Source organism: Perognathus longimembris, chromosome 2 (assembly GCF_023159225.1).
Source record: "Perognathus longimembris pacificus isolate PPM17 chromosome 2, ASM2315922v1, whole genome shotgun sequence".
NCBI classification, from domain to species: Eukaryota; Metazoa; Chordata; class Mammalia; order Rodentia; family Heteromyidae; genus Perognathus; species Perognathus longimembris.
Window position 1 is genome coordinate 104,755,922 of NC_063162.1, and position 17,645 is coordinate 104,773,566.

The window sequence follows — 17,645 nt, forward strand, 5'->3', positions numbered from 1 at the left end:
CGTGGTTCAAAGCTAGCCTGCTCAGGAAGTCTGTGTGACTCTTATCTCCAATTAATCAGCAAAAAGCCAGAAGTGGAGCTGTGGCTCAAGTGGCACAGTGTTAATTTTGAGAAAAATAAAAGCTTAGGGATGGCATCCACAGATGACCCTCCTCCCCGCTGAGTGGCTTACACCTGTAATCCTTGCTACTAAGGAGGCTGAGATCTGAGGATTGCAGAAAGTCCATGCCACTCTTATCTCTAATTTACCACCAGAAAACTGGAAGTGGAGCTGTGGCTCAAAGCAAAAAAATCTCAGAGACAGCTCCCAGGTCCTGAGTTCAAGCCCCACAAACAATAAGAAAATAAATAAATAAAAATGTATGTCTATGTCTTTTATAATAAAGCCTCACACATCCTTAAAGTGTGGTTCAAACTTTGACTTCTTTTCCTGTCTAGAAAGAAACCAATTCCTTCTCAAAGAGAAAAAAAAAGGCACATCTCAGGGTTGTTTCCTCTAACTATAACCTTAGAGTTGATCATCTCATCACAACTATTGGGTTGAAGTTTAGGGATCACAATTATCAGAATTAATTATATGTATAGAGATATTGGTATTTGAAATAAGAGCAGCAAATGTGATGCCACTTGTTTACATTGAGACCAGGCCAGTGAAATCAAATGAAAAGTTGCCAAGTTCTAGGTTTTTTGTTTTTATAATGGAAACGGAAAGTCACATTGTTTCGTCTTCACTGCTGTATGACTCTCTGACTTTCATATCACAGTGGCCCTTGAGTTGTAGGCTGCCATGACGGCTTCTAAGAGGCTTGCCGTTGCTGTCATATCCAAACCAACGAGGAGGGTCGCTAGAGCTGTATTCCTGCTGTTGAACTTTAGAGGACATTCTTTGAGCTTCCCTCCTGGAATAGCAATAGTTAGAATTAGCTTGTGGCAAAGTAATCCCTAGTACACATTTTTTTTAAGTAGGTAGAATTTGAAATTAGAGAACCACCTGCTAAAGACAGACTGACTATGCACTGGTCTTAACCCAGAGTCCTCCCATCCCTGTTGGAATCAGAGATGAACTTCAGGGAGACCCATAAACTCCCTGAAATCCCATTAGCTTTGTCAGAAGGATATTTTGACTCTTAAGAAGTTCATGACTGAATGGTGAAAAATACTGTCCTGGTCTCTCTTAGGAGGAAGTAAGAAAGGGAGTATAGAAGACATCAGAAAGAAGTATATCTAACTTGTAAATGAAGCTGTTTTGAAGTCAGAAAGGCTTTCCTGGGAAGTTGGTTTGAATGACAAGACCGTACTAAAATCAAAATGAGTAATAGGCTTTTTCTGTTGGATTTAGAATGAATAAGGAGATACCCTCTTAACTACTGAGACTGTTACACTGATTATTAATTGTAGAGAAATTGACCCAATGATGTGGAGCAGCCCTTATAATATACTTGAAGTTATATTTATGCTACATAGCCATAGGAGTTCAGGTAGGCCAATTAAACTAGGAAAGGCAGTACTGGTTTTAAGTGCAATTGAATTTTATTTAGGCTTTAAAGAAAGATAACCAAAGCACTGTGAGTTTGGTGTCTTGGTTTGAGCTGCTGAAATCTTGTTAGGGCTATTAATGTAAGATTCCAGAGAGAGAAAGGAACAAAATATGTCCTTAGTAACTTCTTCATGTGTAGGAGGCAAGCGCTCTTGCCACTAGGCCATATTCCCAGCCGTTAGTAACTTCTTAAACCAAAGGAAAATAACAAAGTCTAAGTGACTTTGAATTATTTATATGTGCTCATATGAAACATGGAAACTTAAATAACAATTTAAATAAAAGTAGTTGTTATATACTAATTTCTAGTTCTGATCCTTTAAGCTCTCTGTGCAAACTTGGTAAATAAGTATCCTCTTTTAGAGAAATACTTACTCTCAAATTTGAAAATGATGTTAAAAACAAATAAGATGTCACATTCTGTTAATTTTTTAAACCTTCAGCATTTTAACTTAAAATTTTATGTTTTTGAAATACACCATTATTATATAAAAAGAATAAACCGGGGCTGGGGGTATAGCCTAGTGGCAAGAGTGCCTGCCTCGGATACACGAGGCCCTAGGTTCGATTCCCCAGCACCACATATACAGAAAACGTCCAGAAGCGGCGCTGTGGCTCAAATGGCGGAGTGCTAGCCTTGAGCGGGAAGAAGCCAGGGACAGTGCTCAGGCCCTGAGTCCAAGGCCCAGGACTGGCAAAAAAAAAAAAAAAAAAAAAAAAGAATAAACCTCTCTATCTTGCTGTCTCCATATCCTTTTCTTTCTGATATTTCTTCTTCTTTTAATTCTGTGGAGTTGAGATTACTACAGCTCTTAAAGTTCTTTTTGTTGTTGTTGTTGCAAGATTTCTCTCCACAGGCTTTACCGAAGCATACTAACAAACATTGGGAGATTTGAAGAATAAAACATTGGCATCATCAGTTCCAAATGAGAAATACACTATTCTGGGCATTAGAGCTCCTGGCACGCCACCTCTACCTTCCTAACCTTTTAAATCCATGGTTTGTAATGCCTCAAACCCAATGCCTTCCTCTGAAGTTGGTTAGGAAGTAGATCATAGAATTCAGTTCTTTCCATACATGGCTTCATAGGATTATCGTTAAGTTTTGTTTTCTTTAAGAAGATACTAAGTTATTTAAGGGAATATTATATTCTTTTGTTTCTTTCTGAAATCTTGCATTAAGAGCCCATGGGAGATTTCAGCAGCTCATACCAAGAGTAAAAGTCCTTCTGCTCCTGGCTTTTGCTGCTCTGCTGGTCCAGAAAGATATTCTTGGGTTCTTCTTTCTAATACCCTCCTGCTCCATCTGCCTCCCAAATAGCAAAGCTCTGCACACACACACACACACACACACACACACACACACACGTGTGCACACTCACACAGCAGCAGCAGCAATTCACAGCTGTTCATAACAATACTGCTGGTATTGACTGTAGTACTATAGTTAGTGACAGAGGTCTTCACCTACAGCAAAGGAATTTTTGTTTTTTTAAGCATAGTATCCTCCATAGCTGTGTTTACATACATGTACTTTGAAAAGTATTGAGAAACTAACAAAATATATAGGAACTGAATCTTCTTATCAGAAACATGTCATTTTCTTACTCCAACTATCTGCTACCTTCCCTCTTCCATCCTCTCTCCATACTTGTCTTGCTCTTCCCATTTCTTTCCACACAACCTAACACTAGACATTTCTTCCAGGCTTCCTTGGGGGCTGGTTTGGCTCATGCCTACTTACTTAATTTAATCTATATGCTTGGATCAAGCTATATATTTTATACTTCAAAAATGTTCATTCTAACTATCAAATTTATCTAGTAGAGCAAAAGAACCAGCCTTCAGGAAATGACCAAGGACTCTTTCTTTAAACACTTTAGGGGTTACAGCATCAGGTCACTTCATATATCTACATTCAGCCAATAGGAAAAAGCTTAATTGCCAGCTGGTCCAATCAGGTTATCTTCTTAACCTCTAATGGAGTTAAGAGAGGAGTGACAAATACCAAAATTGAGAGACACAGGGTAAAAAAAGACAAACAACTACAAAAGCAATACTTGCAAAACTGTTTGGTGTAAGTGAACTGAACACCTCAGGGGGGGGAAAGGATAAGGGGAAGGGGGGAGGGGGGAGGGGGGTATGAGGGACAAGGTAACAAACAGTACAAGAAATGTATCCAATGCCTAATGTATGAAACTGTAACCTCTCAGTACATTAGTTTGATAATAAAAATTTGAAAAAAAAAAAAAAGAGGAGTGACAGAGGAAGAGCTGGAGATAAGATGCAAGGGACAGAGTTAACTTTGGACACCTGCTTGATTACCCAAGAGAAGATGCTCAAAGTACATGGGCCACTGGGAAAGGGATGTGAAACCACAAAGGTCACTATAGAAGAGAGATTCTCTTGCTTTGATTCAAAATGTTGGCTTTAATTAGGCAAACATACAAATGAACCTTCATAACTGACTACTTCTGCATAGTACAAATACCACAGCCATGCGCTCTGTTGTCTTGGAAAACAGTTCTCCAGGTTTTTCCTATTCAGCTGCATACTTACATGGAGATGTGACTGCAGTATTTCATCTTAAGGATCCGGAGTTGGCTGCAGCCTATCTGAAGGTCCTGAAGGGTTTGGTCAGTAAGCAGGACACAACCAGAGATATCCAAAATGTGCAGATAATGGCATTTTGCCGATAATATCTCCATCCCCATGTCAGTAATCTGAACACAGAACCAAAGTAAGTACTGGTTATTCAGACAACTCTATCCCACTGAAGAACATTGACTCAGTCATTTTAGGCGACTATGATAAAAAAAAAATACAACAGATTAAATAGCTTAAACAATATACATTGATTTTTTTCATAGTTATGAGGCATGGGAGATGCAAGATGGGAGTCAAAATCAAAATCAAAGTGAAAATCCTCATCTTCAGGTGTCTGCCTCTAGCCACACTCTCCCATGGCAGAGAGAGAGAGACCTCTAGTCTCCTCCTCTTCTTAAAGGATAGAACCCTATTTGAGGGCTCTGTTCTCAGGGCCTCTGCTAAACCTATTCACTGCTTACCTCCTCATACTGTCACAAGGGAAATTAGAGTTTCAATGTGTGAATTTGTGAGGAATGTAAGCACAAACATAACAAACAATCAGGAAACCTGTGCATTTTCTTTCACTCCGGTTATTACAAGGTGGGCCAAATACTGGCTTAACTTGATTTCCAAACAATAGTAAAAAAAACATTTGCCTCAAAGGGCCCCAGTGGAAACCATTTTTATGTAAGAGTCTCAAGTTTGAATGAGAATCTTAATCAAGTTTCCTTAGTAATACCTATCACATCAATATGGCAACTTACAAGATACACTATATAAAGAGGTAAATTACCTTTCAACTTAAAATCTCTGAGGTTTCATCAGTTTTGAAATTAGTTTAAGGACATTATATGTGATCAAACTAAAAGTAGACATCCTTTAAAAATCAAAATATACATCCCAACAGGACAAGACTATGGTAAGAAAGGTCTGGGCATCTCTGGTGGATGTATGTAAGAGGTATCGTTAAGAAAGGACAAGGGAGTGAGTCAGATGTCTGGAGGCAGGCAAAGAAAGATGAGCAGAAGCCACAAAGATGATCAGAGTTCTGCTCAGAGAAATTCTGCCAAATATATTCCAATACCTTGCAAGTGTGCCCAGATGTCCTACAGGGGTAATTCAACTCCAATTCTTAGTTTATTTCACTTACTTGAAGTCTAGCTTTTGAATTTATTGTGAAACAGAGACTTGTTATAGAATAAACTAGATTACTCTCACCAATGGAATTTTTCTTCCACCTGGATTTAATTTCTTATTTTATGTTTGAACATTAAAAAAAAAAACATATGCCATGAGGTTTGGCTCTTTTTTTTTAACATAAAGTTAAGAGAATTATGCAGGAAAGACCTTTGGCTTGAAATGTACACTTTATACATTTGGAAAAAAGGATGCTGTCATTGTCTAAGCATTCCATGTTTCCTGAGCATAATGCTCAGAACCAAGGTTTATTACTGCAACTGATTCTCACAAAAATGTCTTCAGACATTCCTGCCATATTATATGGGTCTCCGAGGATCTGATGTCATTGAGAGAAGATAAAAGCCCTCGGTGTTGATGAGGAAAGGAAGGCCAGTGGGAGTGGGGTGAGAGAAAGTCCAGGGCAGGTGGAGTTCACAGTGGTAGTGAAAGGGAGGCCATTTTGTGCATATGGAAAATCACTGTTAATGTTTTAGGGATTTATGAACTGAGAACCTGGAACTGGAACTAGAGAGGGCTGCTATATTTCTGTCTAGTCTTGTTGGTAGATGGATCTTAAGATGGATCTTACTTTGTAGTTTGTAGTTTGACAAGGTCCTGGTTCTAATGCCAGCCCCTTTGGGATAGACTATTGTTTCTCCCAATACAATTCTCTTTTATTCTCTGGGAAAATTTTGGGGTTTTCTTTTTGTTGTTGTTAGTCCTGGGTCTTGAACTCAGAGCCTGAGCACCATCCCTGGCTTCTTTATGCTCAAAGCTAGCACTCTGCCACTTGAGTCACAGGCCATTTTCTATATGTGTGGTGCTGGGGAGTTGAACCCAGGGCTTCATGTATGCAAGGCCAGCGCTCTTGCCACTAGGCCATATTTCCAGCCCAAATTTTTGTTTTTGTTTTTGTTTTATGGTCTTTTTTGAGATAGAGTCTTGCAATACAACCCAGGCTGGCTTCAAACTTCCTATCCTCCTGCCTCAGCCTCTAAGTTCTGGAATCAGCAATGTGTGCCACTATTTGTATTTTAAATGAAGTTATTTCCTCTATTAGAAGTAACATAAGCATGTTACTAAAAATGAACAAAAACTAGCAAAGTGGAAACAATTACAAATCATGACCATAACATAACTACAACATTCAGTAACTATTTTTTACTTTCTTTCCTCTGTCTCTCTTCCTTTCTCTGTTTTGTCTCTCTCTGTCTCTGTCTCTGTCTGTCTGTCTCTCTCTCTCTCTCTTACTTTCTCTCCCTCTGTCTTTCTCTCTCTTCTCCTTTCTCTCATTTTTGGTGGCAATAGGGATTGAACATGTGTCTTGTGTTGTTAGGCAGGTACTCGAATGCTTTAGCCATTCTGCCAGTGCCCCAACACCCTCCCTGCTTTGTGTTAGCTCTGAGCCATTTTGTCCATGGGGTATAAAACCCATGTGGGGAGCTTTTGAGTCCCTTAGCTACCGTGCTAGTGAAGCATGCACTCATCCAGTCATGGCAGCTTTCCTAAGACTCTGGGGGACCGGTGGTCAGTAAATTCTGAGCTTCTGTTCTTATTGGGTGTGTCTAAATTACAAACCTGTTTCAGGTCACTTGTGCAGGATACTCTGTGTCTCCAGACTCACACAAACTGGTAACCAGTATACACAATGCATTTACTTCAATCCCCTATGCCCCTCTGACAGACAGAAATGCAATTACTGGCCTGTTTTAGCTCCATCTCCGTAAAGGATATATTAGAGAAATATTTTGCTATTGCTGTTCAAGGATTTATTTATTTATTTTTCTCAACTATTAATTTCATTCCAATCATTAACGCCTACTTTGAATCACTGTCATATGGATCAAAGGTGATAGCAGTGCCTAGTATACTGCCAAGGCCTTAGAATTTGGCCTCAGCAACAAGGTCCCCCACCCGCTTTGAGCTACATCTGCTTTAATTTGGTATTTTAGGATTAGCTAAGATGAGGTTTATGGTTGAGTGGCTAGAGGTAAGGTATCTGCAGGGAAAAGCTGACCAAGAAATGAATAAGATGCTCATTTTTCTAAAATCACCTGTGGAATTTTGGGGAACCTGGCTTAGAATGCTGAGGCAGACATGAATATTTTTATGGTAGAGTGTTTCCAGTGGATAGCACATGCTTAACAAGTGCAAGGCTTTGAGTTCAAACTCCAGTATGACCAGAAGTTCACTCCCTGCCCCAGCACTTCCTAGGCTTAGGACTTGGAGGCTGTCTCTAGTCTGCTAAATTTGTCCATTTTCAGGCTTCCAAAATTTTCTTGGTTTGGGGCTGGGAATGTGGCTTAGTGGTAGACTGCTTGCCTAGCATACAGGCAGCCCTGGTTTCGATTCCTTAGCACCACATAAACAGAAAAAGCTGAAAGTGGTGCTGTGGCTCAAGAGGTAGAGTACCAGCCTTGAGCACAAAGAAGCCAGAGACAGTGCTCAGGCCCTGGGTCCACGCCCCAGGACTGGCCAAAAAAAAAAAAAATTGTTGATTTTGATCTTCCTCCTGTTTTTCTTATCTGTGTGAGTCCTTACACTTCTTGAGTCTTGGTAGTGTTTCAATAGAGAAACCTGTCCAATTAACAAAAATCCCAAGATTTTTATTTTTTCACATGGAGCTATGTTTATAGTATGTTGCAAGAAAAAAGTAGGTTATATTGTACTTTGGAAAGAATGATTGTTTTTCATTACTAGGATTGCATTCAGGGCTTTGAGATTGCTAGGGAGTTTGTTCTACCACTTAAGTTATGCCCCACCCCACCACTTTTGTTTCTGAGACAGAGTCAATTTTGTAGCTCAGGTTGGCCTCAAATTGACTATCCCCTTGCCTCAGCCTCCTAAGCACTAGGAATACAGGTGTGTGCCACCACATTCAATAATTGTACTTTTTTGAAACAACACACAAAACCTTAGCCACTTCTTACATTTTTTGGTATGTAGGAAAATATTCTGGAAGAATAAGAATAAAATGCCAACAAATAATACTCTTGGTTGGTGTTTGCCAGTGGAGTATTAACTCCCCTGGAAGCTGTTATATGAATCAAATTATTTTACACTAAATATGCAGTCTATATACAAGTGTCAATAAAATGGTCACACACTCAAAAATAGGATAAAGATAGTAGCATGAACCTTTCATGTCATATTGGGGTACTGTTTGCTTGACTCACCTGAGGAAATGTACAGAGGGTTATACTTTGTTTCACATACTATTTTCTGATGATTAAGGCCAAAACTGAATAACTATTAATGAACTACTGATTAAGGCTGTCACATATTAATATAATTTTGTCCAGAAAAAAAATGTAAGTTATTTCTAGCTTGTAGAAAATGTAAGCCTAAGGCTATGGCTAAATTGAAAATCGTAATCCAATTCATTCTTCAATTCTTAACATACCAAGTTCATTTCAGTGCTCTATGGACTGTCTGTCTTATTTTGTTGGTTCTCTGACTATTCAAATAAATCATTGACACATGTTTATACTGTATGAGAATTATATTTTAAACCTAAAAAATTCTACTGCAATATAAATGAAATGCTAAAGATATTCCAAATTTGGGGGTGGAAGACAAAATCTGATCCCTGAGCCACGACAAAGAAAACAAGTTCTATGATGAGTTTTGCCTCTGACTGCTGCCAGTCAGGGTGCTTCCACAGTGCTTCCCTTTGCCGTGTCTGAGCCCTTTCAGTGCAGCATACCTTGGGACAGCCTGCAATGTTGAGAGAAGTGAGCTGAGCACAGTAAATGGCCACTGTTTTCATAATGTCATCCGTCAGCTCGGCACAATGAGAAACATCCAGGTGCTCCAAGAATGGTGCCTTTTTACAGAATCCCTGAAAGAAATTCCAAGATCTGAGGGCTTTCATGGCATTGGCATTTATTAAAATACAACATGCCCTTCTACTTATGAAACTTTACTTAGTATATATTTTAGTCCCTGAAATATAGATGGCAATATTGCCATCTTGCTGCCACAAACAAAATGAAACAGTAAAACACCACATCTAAGATCTCCTTCTAGCAAAAGTTATTTACACACCACTTTAACAGCTCACTGAGTATTTTTTTCTGAAACTATGTCTAATGAAATTTGGCCCAAAGGTCAGTAATTGTTAGAGTCACAAATGGTAGAAAAGAATTGCAAATATGAGAATAGCTGGCAAGCACTCTGGAATGATATTTAGAGAAAAGGCAAATTTTTTTGAGTTTTCATTTCTACCATTTATTACTGCTAAAACTTTAGCAAGACAATCTTCCTAAGCCTCAGTTTCCTTTTCTAGTTAGGGGAAATAATATCTAATCTCTAGAATTATTTCAAAATGCCAAAATGTTCATCTAAAATGTTTAAGATTAGGAAAAAAAAACAGGCCTAGAAGTCATTAGGAATTTTCCCCTTTATCTTGGGATTTCTAAATCTTCATTCCCACTTTTTTTTTAAAAAAGAAACTGAGTAATAAAAAGAAAGCTAGATACTTAGATCTCAGTAGTTATATAAGAACAAAATGATCCACTAAAGGAAGTATGAATAATACAAGTAATGGTAAAAAGTATGTTAATTTATTAAGATGAATGAAAGTAGTTGGAAACAATCACCAAACTCTATGACTTACAGTTATCTACATACTCATTCATTCCAGAGGTGCCACAGGTGATCTTTCATTTTGAAGCAACCCAGGTTCTTAGGGTACCAAATTAGAAACACCAGTATATAACAATTCACCATTTATTTTAGCTATCAGTGCTAGACTTTAGAAACCCGAGTGTATCAGTAAGGAGGAGTTCCCTATTTATATATAAAAATGGATATTAATGAGATAATATTATTTTCCTCTCAGGACTAGAGTCACCAGGTTGAACAAACCACCAGTGTTATTTCTCTCCCACTGCTTTTGCATTTTCTCTTGTTTTACCAGTAAGACTGCAAAGAACTTGTTAGCAAGTAGATAACAGATGGAGAATTTCCAGCAGAGGCAGTTAGCAAAGCAGATAAGACTAGAACTATGTCATTATGTAAAGAGGCTAGAGGTTGGTTAAATGTTAAGCAGAGAAATGAAAGAGTTGATGGGTTTCTATTTCCTTGGTTACCCAGCCACCTAGTATACTTTCTGCAAGAAAATAGCAACTCAGAATTTTTACTCTTAGATTTCTAAGAAAAAATAAGTTCATTGACCATCCATCAGTACTGGTTTGATCTCTCTTTTGGGACATATGAAATAAGAGATTACTTAATGAGGAGAAGTTATCACCCTGATAGAAAAATCATATGATTTAGAATCTAAAGTTCTGTCTGTGATCTTGAGCTTGTCATTTGTCTTTGTGCTTCTTCATCTATAAGAGAACAAACATTTCTATGTATCTCATGAACTTATTGGGAGATAGAAAACATGTGTAATCTCCAAAAGCACCTAGCAGAAATAACACCTGGCTTTTGTCTGGCAATACTGATCCAGAAGAATCCTGGAGCAACCCTGTCTACCATTTAAAACCTGGAAGCAATGCTTTCAAGGTGATGTGGTCGTTAAGGTGAGGAACTAGAGTGAACAACACCCAATTGGAATGGATAGATGTGATTATTAGAAAACCTTAACAGACAACTGCAAGTCCTCTGAGATCTGCCACACACACTTAGTTTGTGTAAGGCTAGTCACAATGAGCGAACTCCAGCTGTGCCACTTAAGAGGAAACCATAAACAGATTTACCACTTGGGTTTAAAGCAAAAGAATTGGAAACCCATGCTATTAGTTGGAAAGAAGAAATCTGATATTTATTTTATGTGCCTTTTTGTTTTTGCCTGCAGACAATCTAGCAGGTTTTGTTTAACTTTTGGCAAGTTTCATCTCACATAGAATAAACTAATGTCCCAGGGGTAGCCTAGGGGATAAGAGAGGCCTCCTAAGGATTCTCTTCCTTCTAATGCATTCTCATACAGTTCTTCTTTGTGGATGGTCAACATGAAAATGACAGATGTGCATGTTCCTTTAGTAAGCCAAGCAGAACTTCAGTTGTCTGACAGTGGTTCTCCCCTGTGGAGATGGACAAGATGCCAGATTTGTGTGTGGAGTTCTCAGCTTCAGCTGTTTTCTTAGCTAAGGAAACATGGTACCCATGAGTCTAGAATCCCTTGGAATCTTACAGACTATGGGAATCCGACAAGCTGTCAAATCCTACATTCTCTGAGGTCTAGCAAGTTTCTAATTCTTTTTTTAATATCAAAATATATTTTGCAAGTTTCTAACTCTCTTGAGCTGCCTGTGCAATGGGAAACACATTTGTGTCAATAATAACAGCAAGTAGTCAGTTTACTTCATTTGCTCATGATTGGTAAGAACTAATGACCCAGTGTCTTGGCAGGAGCTTATTGGAAACTTCCAGTTGATCCCAGATGCACTGTGACTCCTGGGTGTGTGTGGTTCTAATATACAGTTCACTCAGGAGACCAGTTCTTCTCATGGATAGCCATAATACCATTGGATTCTGTTACTAAGCACCTAGTTGTTCCAGGTTTTCGTGAAGGTTGCTTTTTCAATAAAGTACCAGATGACTATTCCTTTAATTCCATCAGGGGAATTATTACTTTGTTCCTCAGACCTTGGGAAACATTTCAAAGACTGAGACCAGCTGGGATCATTGTCATTTTTTTTAGTCAATTATTTCCCAATACTGGACCTGCAGTACAAGATGACAATAAAGACTTCCCTTAGCAGTATGGCCAAGAAATACAAGGGGCAAACGTTTGAATGCCCTCTGTCCTCATCTAATTGAGTTCAGAGTATCTGCTGCACCCAAAGGTTAGCACAGAAGGCCATGTTGGAAAGGAATCCTCTGTTTGTTGTGTCCTCTGCAAGTCATGAACATAACTCTATTCCTGAAGGAGAGGTGGAGTTATTGAAACCTTGTGCTTTGATAATTCCTGAGTGACTTAATCTTAGACACTAAACAGAACTCAATACTGACTTTTTAAAATTCTTGCTGCATGGAGCCAACATTTTAATCTGTCTTTGGCATTACAAATCAGTATGTGTCAACATCTAGTGAAATCAATTTTGGCAGCATTTATCATCTGTTAACAATGATTGGTAAGAACATTACATAATCAACATTTTATAACAAGTTGGAAAGTTCGGTGGTTCAAAGATTTTGAGATCATGAAAGAATCACAGGAAGCAAATCAGGTTTTAGTGTCAGGACCCATGTTGTCAATCCAGATCGTCCATGTCATCGAAACAGGATTGCTATGATCCATTCTTGGGTAAGAAGACTGCTAATTGTTAGCATTCCACACACTTCCCACCCCCACCCCACCCCCCACCTTGGATCCTCAGCTCCTCCCAGATCCACCTACACCTAAACTCCCTGCACTAGAACTAGCCACTCCCATTCACCATTAAGACATACCTACTTCCCCTTTAGCCCCAGAGAGAAGCTGATACCTGGATAATAAGGTGAAGATGGCATGTTGTTCCCTCTCCCGTGGGAGATATGGCCCCACTAATAAGCTTCCTTATAAACGTTCTTCTCCTACCCATGCTTATCTCCACACGGTCCCCTGGGATATCTGGGACATATCCTCTCACTAATTAGGTGGGGGGTACTCGAGACCTTCCAGCCTGAGTATCTGTGTAAATGCTCCATGCTAGTTCTGTTTCCATTTTCCAACATGGATAGTCCAAGGTAAAGGACTGGGCAATGAATCCCCAGCTCCCATTCAGATTTTCTCTAAAATGGACTGTCATCTGTAGAAACACTTGACTTGCTGGACAATCCTAGATTAGGCTGCAATGGATGGTGTTCTGCTGATCTCTGGTTTATGGTTAACTTCACTATGTGTCCCACATGGCTGCTCTTCCAGTTTCATTTCTTCAGCGCTCCTATATATCTATCTAAATTCAGACAAATATGTTAAACTAATGGTCAAATAAGGAAGAGAAGCAAAAATGTATAATTAGAGAGAATGGCTAACAGGCTTATATATGATTCACGACTAAAGGAAAGAAGAACAATTGTCCAAGCAGTATGGCAAGATGGAGAATCTCAGAAAGAAGAGGATCTAAGGGACAATGAAGGAAGTAGAGGCTGTAGCTTCTCCACTACTGCTAATGCGCTATCAGCAGAAACTAGCAGGTACCTCTGAGGTGATGGCACAACAAGGCATCTCAGGGGTGGAGAACATCTAACCCATGGGTCAGATGAGGTCCATGGAATCATTTGGTACATGACAGCACAGACATGCTTCCATCTGCCTTGACTGACAGTTTTATATGGGCATGAATGGCATTATAGATATCCAAATGGCCTGGGGCAAGTAAAAGCCACTACCCCTACTAGATACATCTTTAAAAAGCTGGGATAATATCTCAGCGGTAGAGCAAATATTCAGCCTCCAGGACTAAAAACAATGCATTCAGTTCAGTTACTGAACAACGTATTATCTTTCCACAAAACTAACTAGTTTGAAATAAGAGTCTGAGCATGATCTTATTTAGAAGCATGATATAACTTAATCAATTAAGTTCTTTTCAATTTAGCAATTTCACATAGATATAGATATATATTTCTTATATAGATATATATTTCTCCTCTTGTTGTATATGACCAAAGCACCCGAATTCTGAGATAGCCACAGACCCCTCCTATTAAAAACAGCCCACCAGCCCTGTAGTGAAGATAAAGGAATGCGCTTAGATAGTCATAGATGAAGTGTTCTCCCACGGGGTGACAGCTCTTTTCTTGGCTCCTGTAACTTTTTATCACTGACTTCACTTCTGAGCTCTCAAGATTGGGTTTGGAGCTGCCCTCAGATTAGTCATCCCTTTAGAAGGCTACTGATTTAGTCAATATCCATGGATCCCGGGAGTGTTCCAGACTTCTAGTTTCCACTTTGTCATATAAAGAGCTTGGAACTTATCACCCCATCCCCCAAACAAGATCTGTTGGATGACTGAGGTCATAGGGAACACTATATCCCTAAAAACTGGAGAAACAGGAGAAGGCAGAGTCAGGATTTAGGGAAAGACCCAGTCCCAGCTGGAATGCTGCTGGAGACTGAGAATAGATAGTTTTTAAATGGGTCCCCATATTTTCAGGAGTTATACCTCCTTGGAGGTTACTCTCCAAGTTCTCAGAGTAAAGATCAAAGAAAAACCATTTGTTAAAAAAAAACAAAAAAACATGCTTCCAAGAAGGGAGAAAATACCACTTAAAAACACGCCAAGACACAGGACGAAACTTCCTTAATAAAGGCCCAGAATTGCAACAAATCAAAGAAAGGTTGGATAAATGGGACTGCATCAAACTGCAGAGCTTCTGCAGGGCAAAGAACATAGCTTGAAAGATAAACAGAAAGCCCACAGATTGGGAAAAGATCTTTACCGGCCATACAACAGACAAAAGCCTCATATCTAAAATATATGCAGAACTAAAAAAATCAAATTCCTCCAAAACAAAATCTCAAAGAATCAACAGCCCCCTCAACAAGTGAGCTAAAGACTTAAAGGAGACTTCTCTGCTGAGGAAATGAGAATGGCCAAGAGACATATGAAAAAGTGCTCTACAACCCTGGCCATAAAAGAAATGCAAAGCAAAACAACATTGAGATTCCATCTCACTCCAGTAAGAATGTCCATTATCAAGTAAACTAACAATAACAAATGGAAGGGATGTGGCCAAAAGGGAACCCTACTTCATTGTTGATGGGAATGTAAATAGGTTTAGCCACTCTAGAAAGCGGTATGGAGATTCCTCAGAAGGCTAAACATAAAGCTCCCCTATGACCCAGCAGTCCCACTTTTGGGCATCTACCCAAAAGACTACAAACAAGAACACACTAAGGCCACCAGAACAACAATGTTCATTGCAGCACAGCCCCTCTGTAGATGAATGGATCAAGAAAATGTGGTACATATACACAATGGGATTTTATGCCTCTATCAGAAAGAATGACATTGCTCCATTCATAAGGAAATGGAAGAAAATGGAAAAAAATTATACTAAGTGAAGTGAGCCAGACCCAAAGAAACATGGACTCTATGGTTTCCCTCATAGGGAATAAGTAGCACAGGTTTAGACTGGTCACAGCAGAGGATCACAAGAGCCCAATAGCTATGCCCTTATGAACACATAAGTTGATGCTAAGTGAAATGAATTGCATGTTATGGAAACGACTGTTATATCACTGTTGTAATTACTTTCAACATGCCAATGTGAAACCATAGCTTCCTTTCTTGATGATCCTCCTCTATCCCCTTCCTGTGGCTGTCCCCGCGCTATCACTGTATCTCATCTGAGTACCCTGGATACTGTATATACTGGCATTAGAACTAGGGAAGTGAAAGGGAATATCAAAATTGAGAGACAAAGGATAAAAAGACAAACGACTCCAAAAGCAATACTTGCAAAACCATTTGGTGTAAACCAACTGAACAACTCATGGGGGAGAGGGGAAGGGGGAGGGGGAAGGGGGGAATGAGGGAGGAGGTAACAAAAAGTACAAGAAATGTACCCATGGCCTAACGTATGAAACTGTAACCCCTCTGTACATCACTTTGACAATAAATTAGTAATTATTATTTTGTTTAAAACACACAAAAAATACACCAAGAATATCTTTCCTCAGTAACAAAGCCTTTCTTCAAGGAAAACATTTACCAGCCAACCAATGAACACCAGTTCCTTCTAATCTGGGCATTGCCTTCTTTTGCAAGGAGTAATCTTGGGAGTGAAAAATGTTTATTAAAATTACATTCTGTACTACAGGCCCACTAAAAGACTGAGACGTAAGCATAGTTAATCATAAAATGAGTCACTTCAATACCACAGGAACAAGGATCCTCAACAAAAGGATTTGAATCCACACAAAATATGGCCTCAACCCATATGGAATTAAACTAGAAATCAATAAAAGAAGGAGTCCTGGAAAAATTCCAAAATATTTGCAGATTAAACAGCACTCTTCTAAATGAATGACACCCAGGTCAACACAGTTCCCAATAGAAATTTTTAAACATTTTTGAACTCAATGAAAATAAGTTCAAAATGTGTGATGCACACTGAAAAGTGATGCTGAGAGGGAAATGTATAGTACCGGATGAATGAATATATCAGACAAAAAATAACCTAAAACCAATAATTTGAAGTTCCACTTTACGAAACTAGAAATAAAAAGCACTAGTCAAATTCAAACTAAGAAGAAGAAAAAAACTAAGAATACAGAGTAGAAATCAGTGAAGGTTTAGACAGGAAAGAAGAGAGCAATAAACCAATTCAAATGTTGGTTCTTTGAAGTAAATGACAATAAAATTGATTAAGAATCAAGTAAAAAAGTAAAAAGCTTAGTAAGAAAGAGAGGAAGATATGAAGAGAAGGAGGGAAGGAAGTAGGAAGGGTGAGAGGGAGGATGAATGGATACAAAGCACTAAATACCAGAAATGCAAGCAAGACTGCACCCTAATTACATGCACATTCAAAGATTAAGTAAGAAAAATTATGAACAACAGTATGACCAAAAATTGGATAACTTTAACTGACAAAATAGACTTATTCATTGAGATATAAAATCCACCAAGCTTAGCACAAAAATAAATAATCAGAATAGGCCTATATTGATGAAATTGAATTAATGATTTAATTAACTCCTATTACAGGAAGCACTATGCTCAGATGGTTTCACTGTGTAAGAAGAGTGTGTAAGAAAGAAATTATACTGATGTTCTATGGTCTGTTCTGGAAAATAGAAGCAGAGAAAATACTTCCAAATTCATTCTTAAAGGCCAGCATTTTTCTAACAACCAAAGCACAAAAAAACACCAAGAAGGGCAAATCACCTTGAGAGATCAAATAAAATCCAGCAATATGTAAAAAAAAATCATACACCTTACTCAAGAGTGATTTATTTTAGATATGAAATGCTGACACACAATTCAGAAATCAATGTTAGCTATCACATTGCCAGCTAAAGAGGATAAACCATGGGATAATATCAATAAATACAGAAAAGGTATCTGACAAAATCCAATACCTAGACATGGTTTAAAAACTGTATCTCTCAGCAAATTTCTCTCTAGGCATGGAGAAATTTGTTTAATTTTGTAATCTACCAAATCGTGCAGCAAATCTCAGACTAAATGGTGAAAAACCAAGTGCTTTTCCTCTAAGATGAGTAAAAAGGTATTGATATCCCCTCTCTGCATTCCTATTTGACATGATGAATGCATTAAAAGAAGAAAAAAGGCACATTAATTGGAAAGAGAAATAAAGCTATCTCTGTTAACAAATAAAATGATCACTTATGTTGAAAATTCTGAAGAATCAATCATAATAACACTTCCAGCAACTAA

General features: G+C 38.5%; 1 protein-coding gene across 1 annotated transcript in view; it reads right to left on the reverse strand.

Moving 5' to 3' along the window:
• Nucleotides 1-278: 278 nt before the first annotated feature.
• LOC125346931 (dynein regulatory complex subunit 6-like) overlaps nucleotides 279-17,645 on the reverse strand; it is a 103,687-nt gene continuing 86,320 nt past the window's right edge. Inside the window, exons 14-16 of the mRNA XM_048339875.1 lie at nucleotides 9,011-9,145; nucleotides 4,096-4,259; nucleotides 279-898 (exon numbers count right to left, since the gene is read on the reverse strand). Coding sequence (XP_048195832.1) covers nucleotides 712-898; nucleotides 4,096-4,259; nucleotides 9,011-9,145 — 486 coding nt within the window. The 3' untranslated portion in view covers nucleotides 279-711. The remainder of the gene's footprint in view (nucleotides 899-4,095; nucleotides 4,260-9,010; nucleotides 9,146-17,645) is intronic.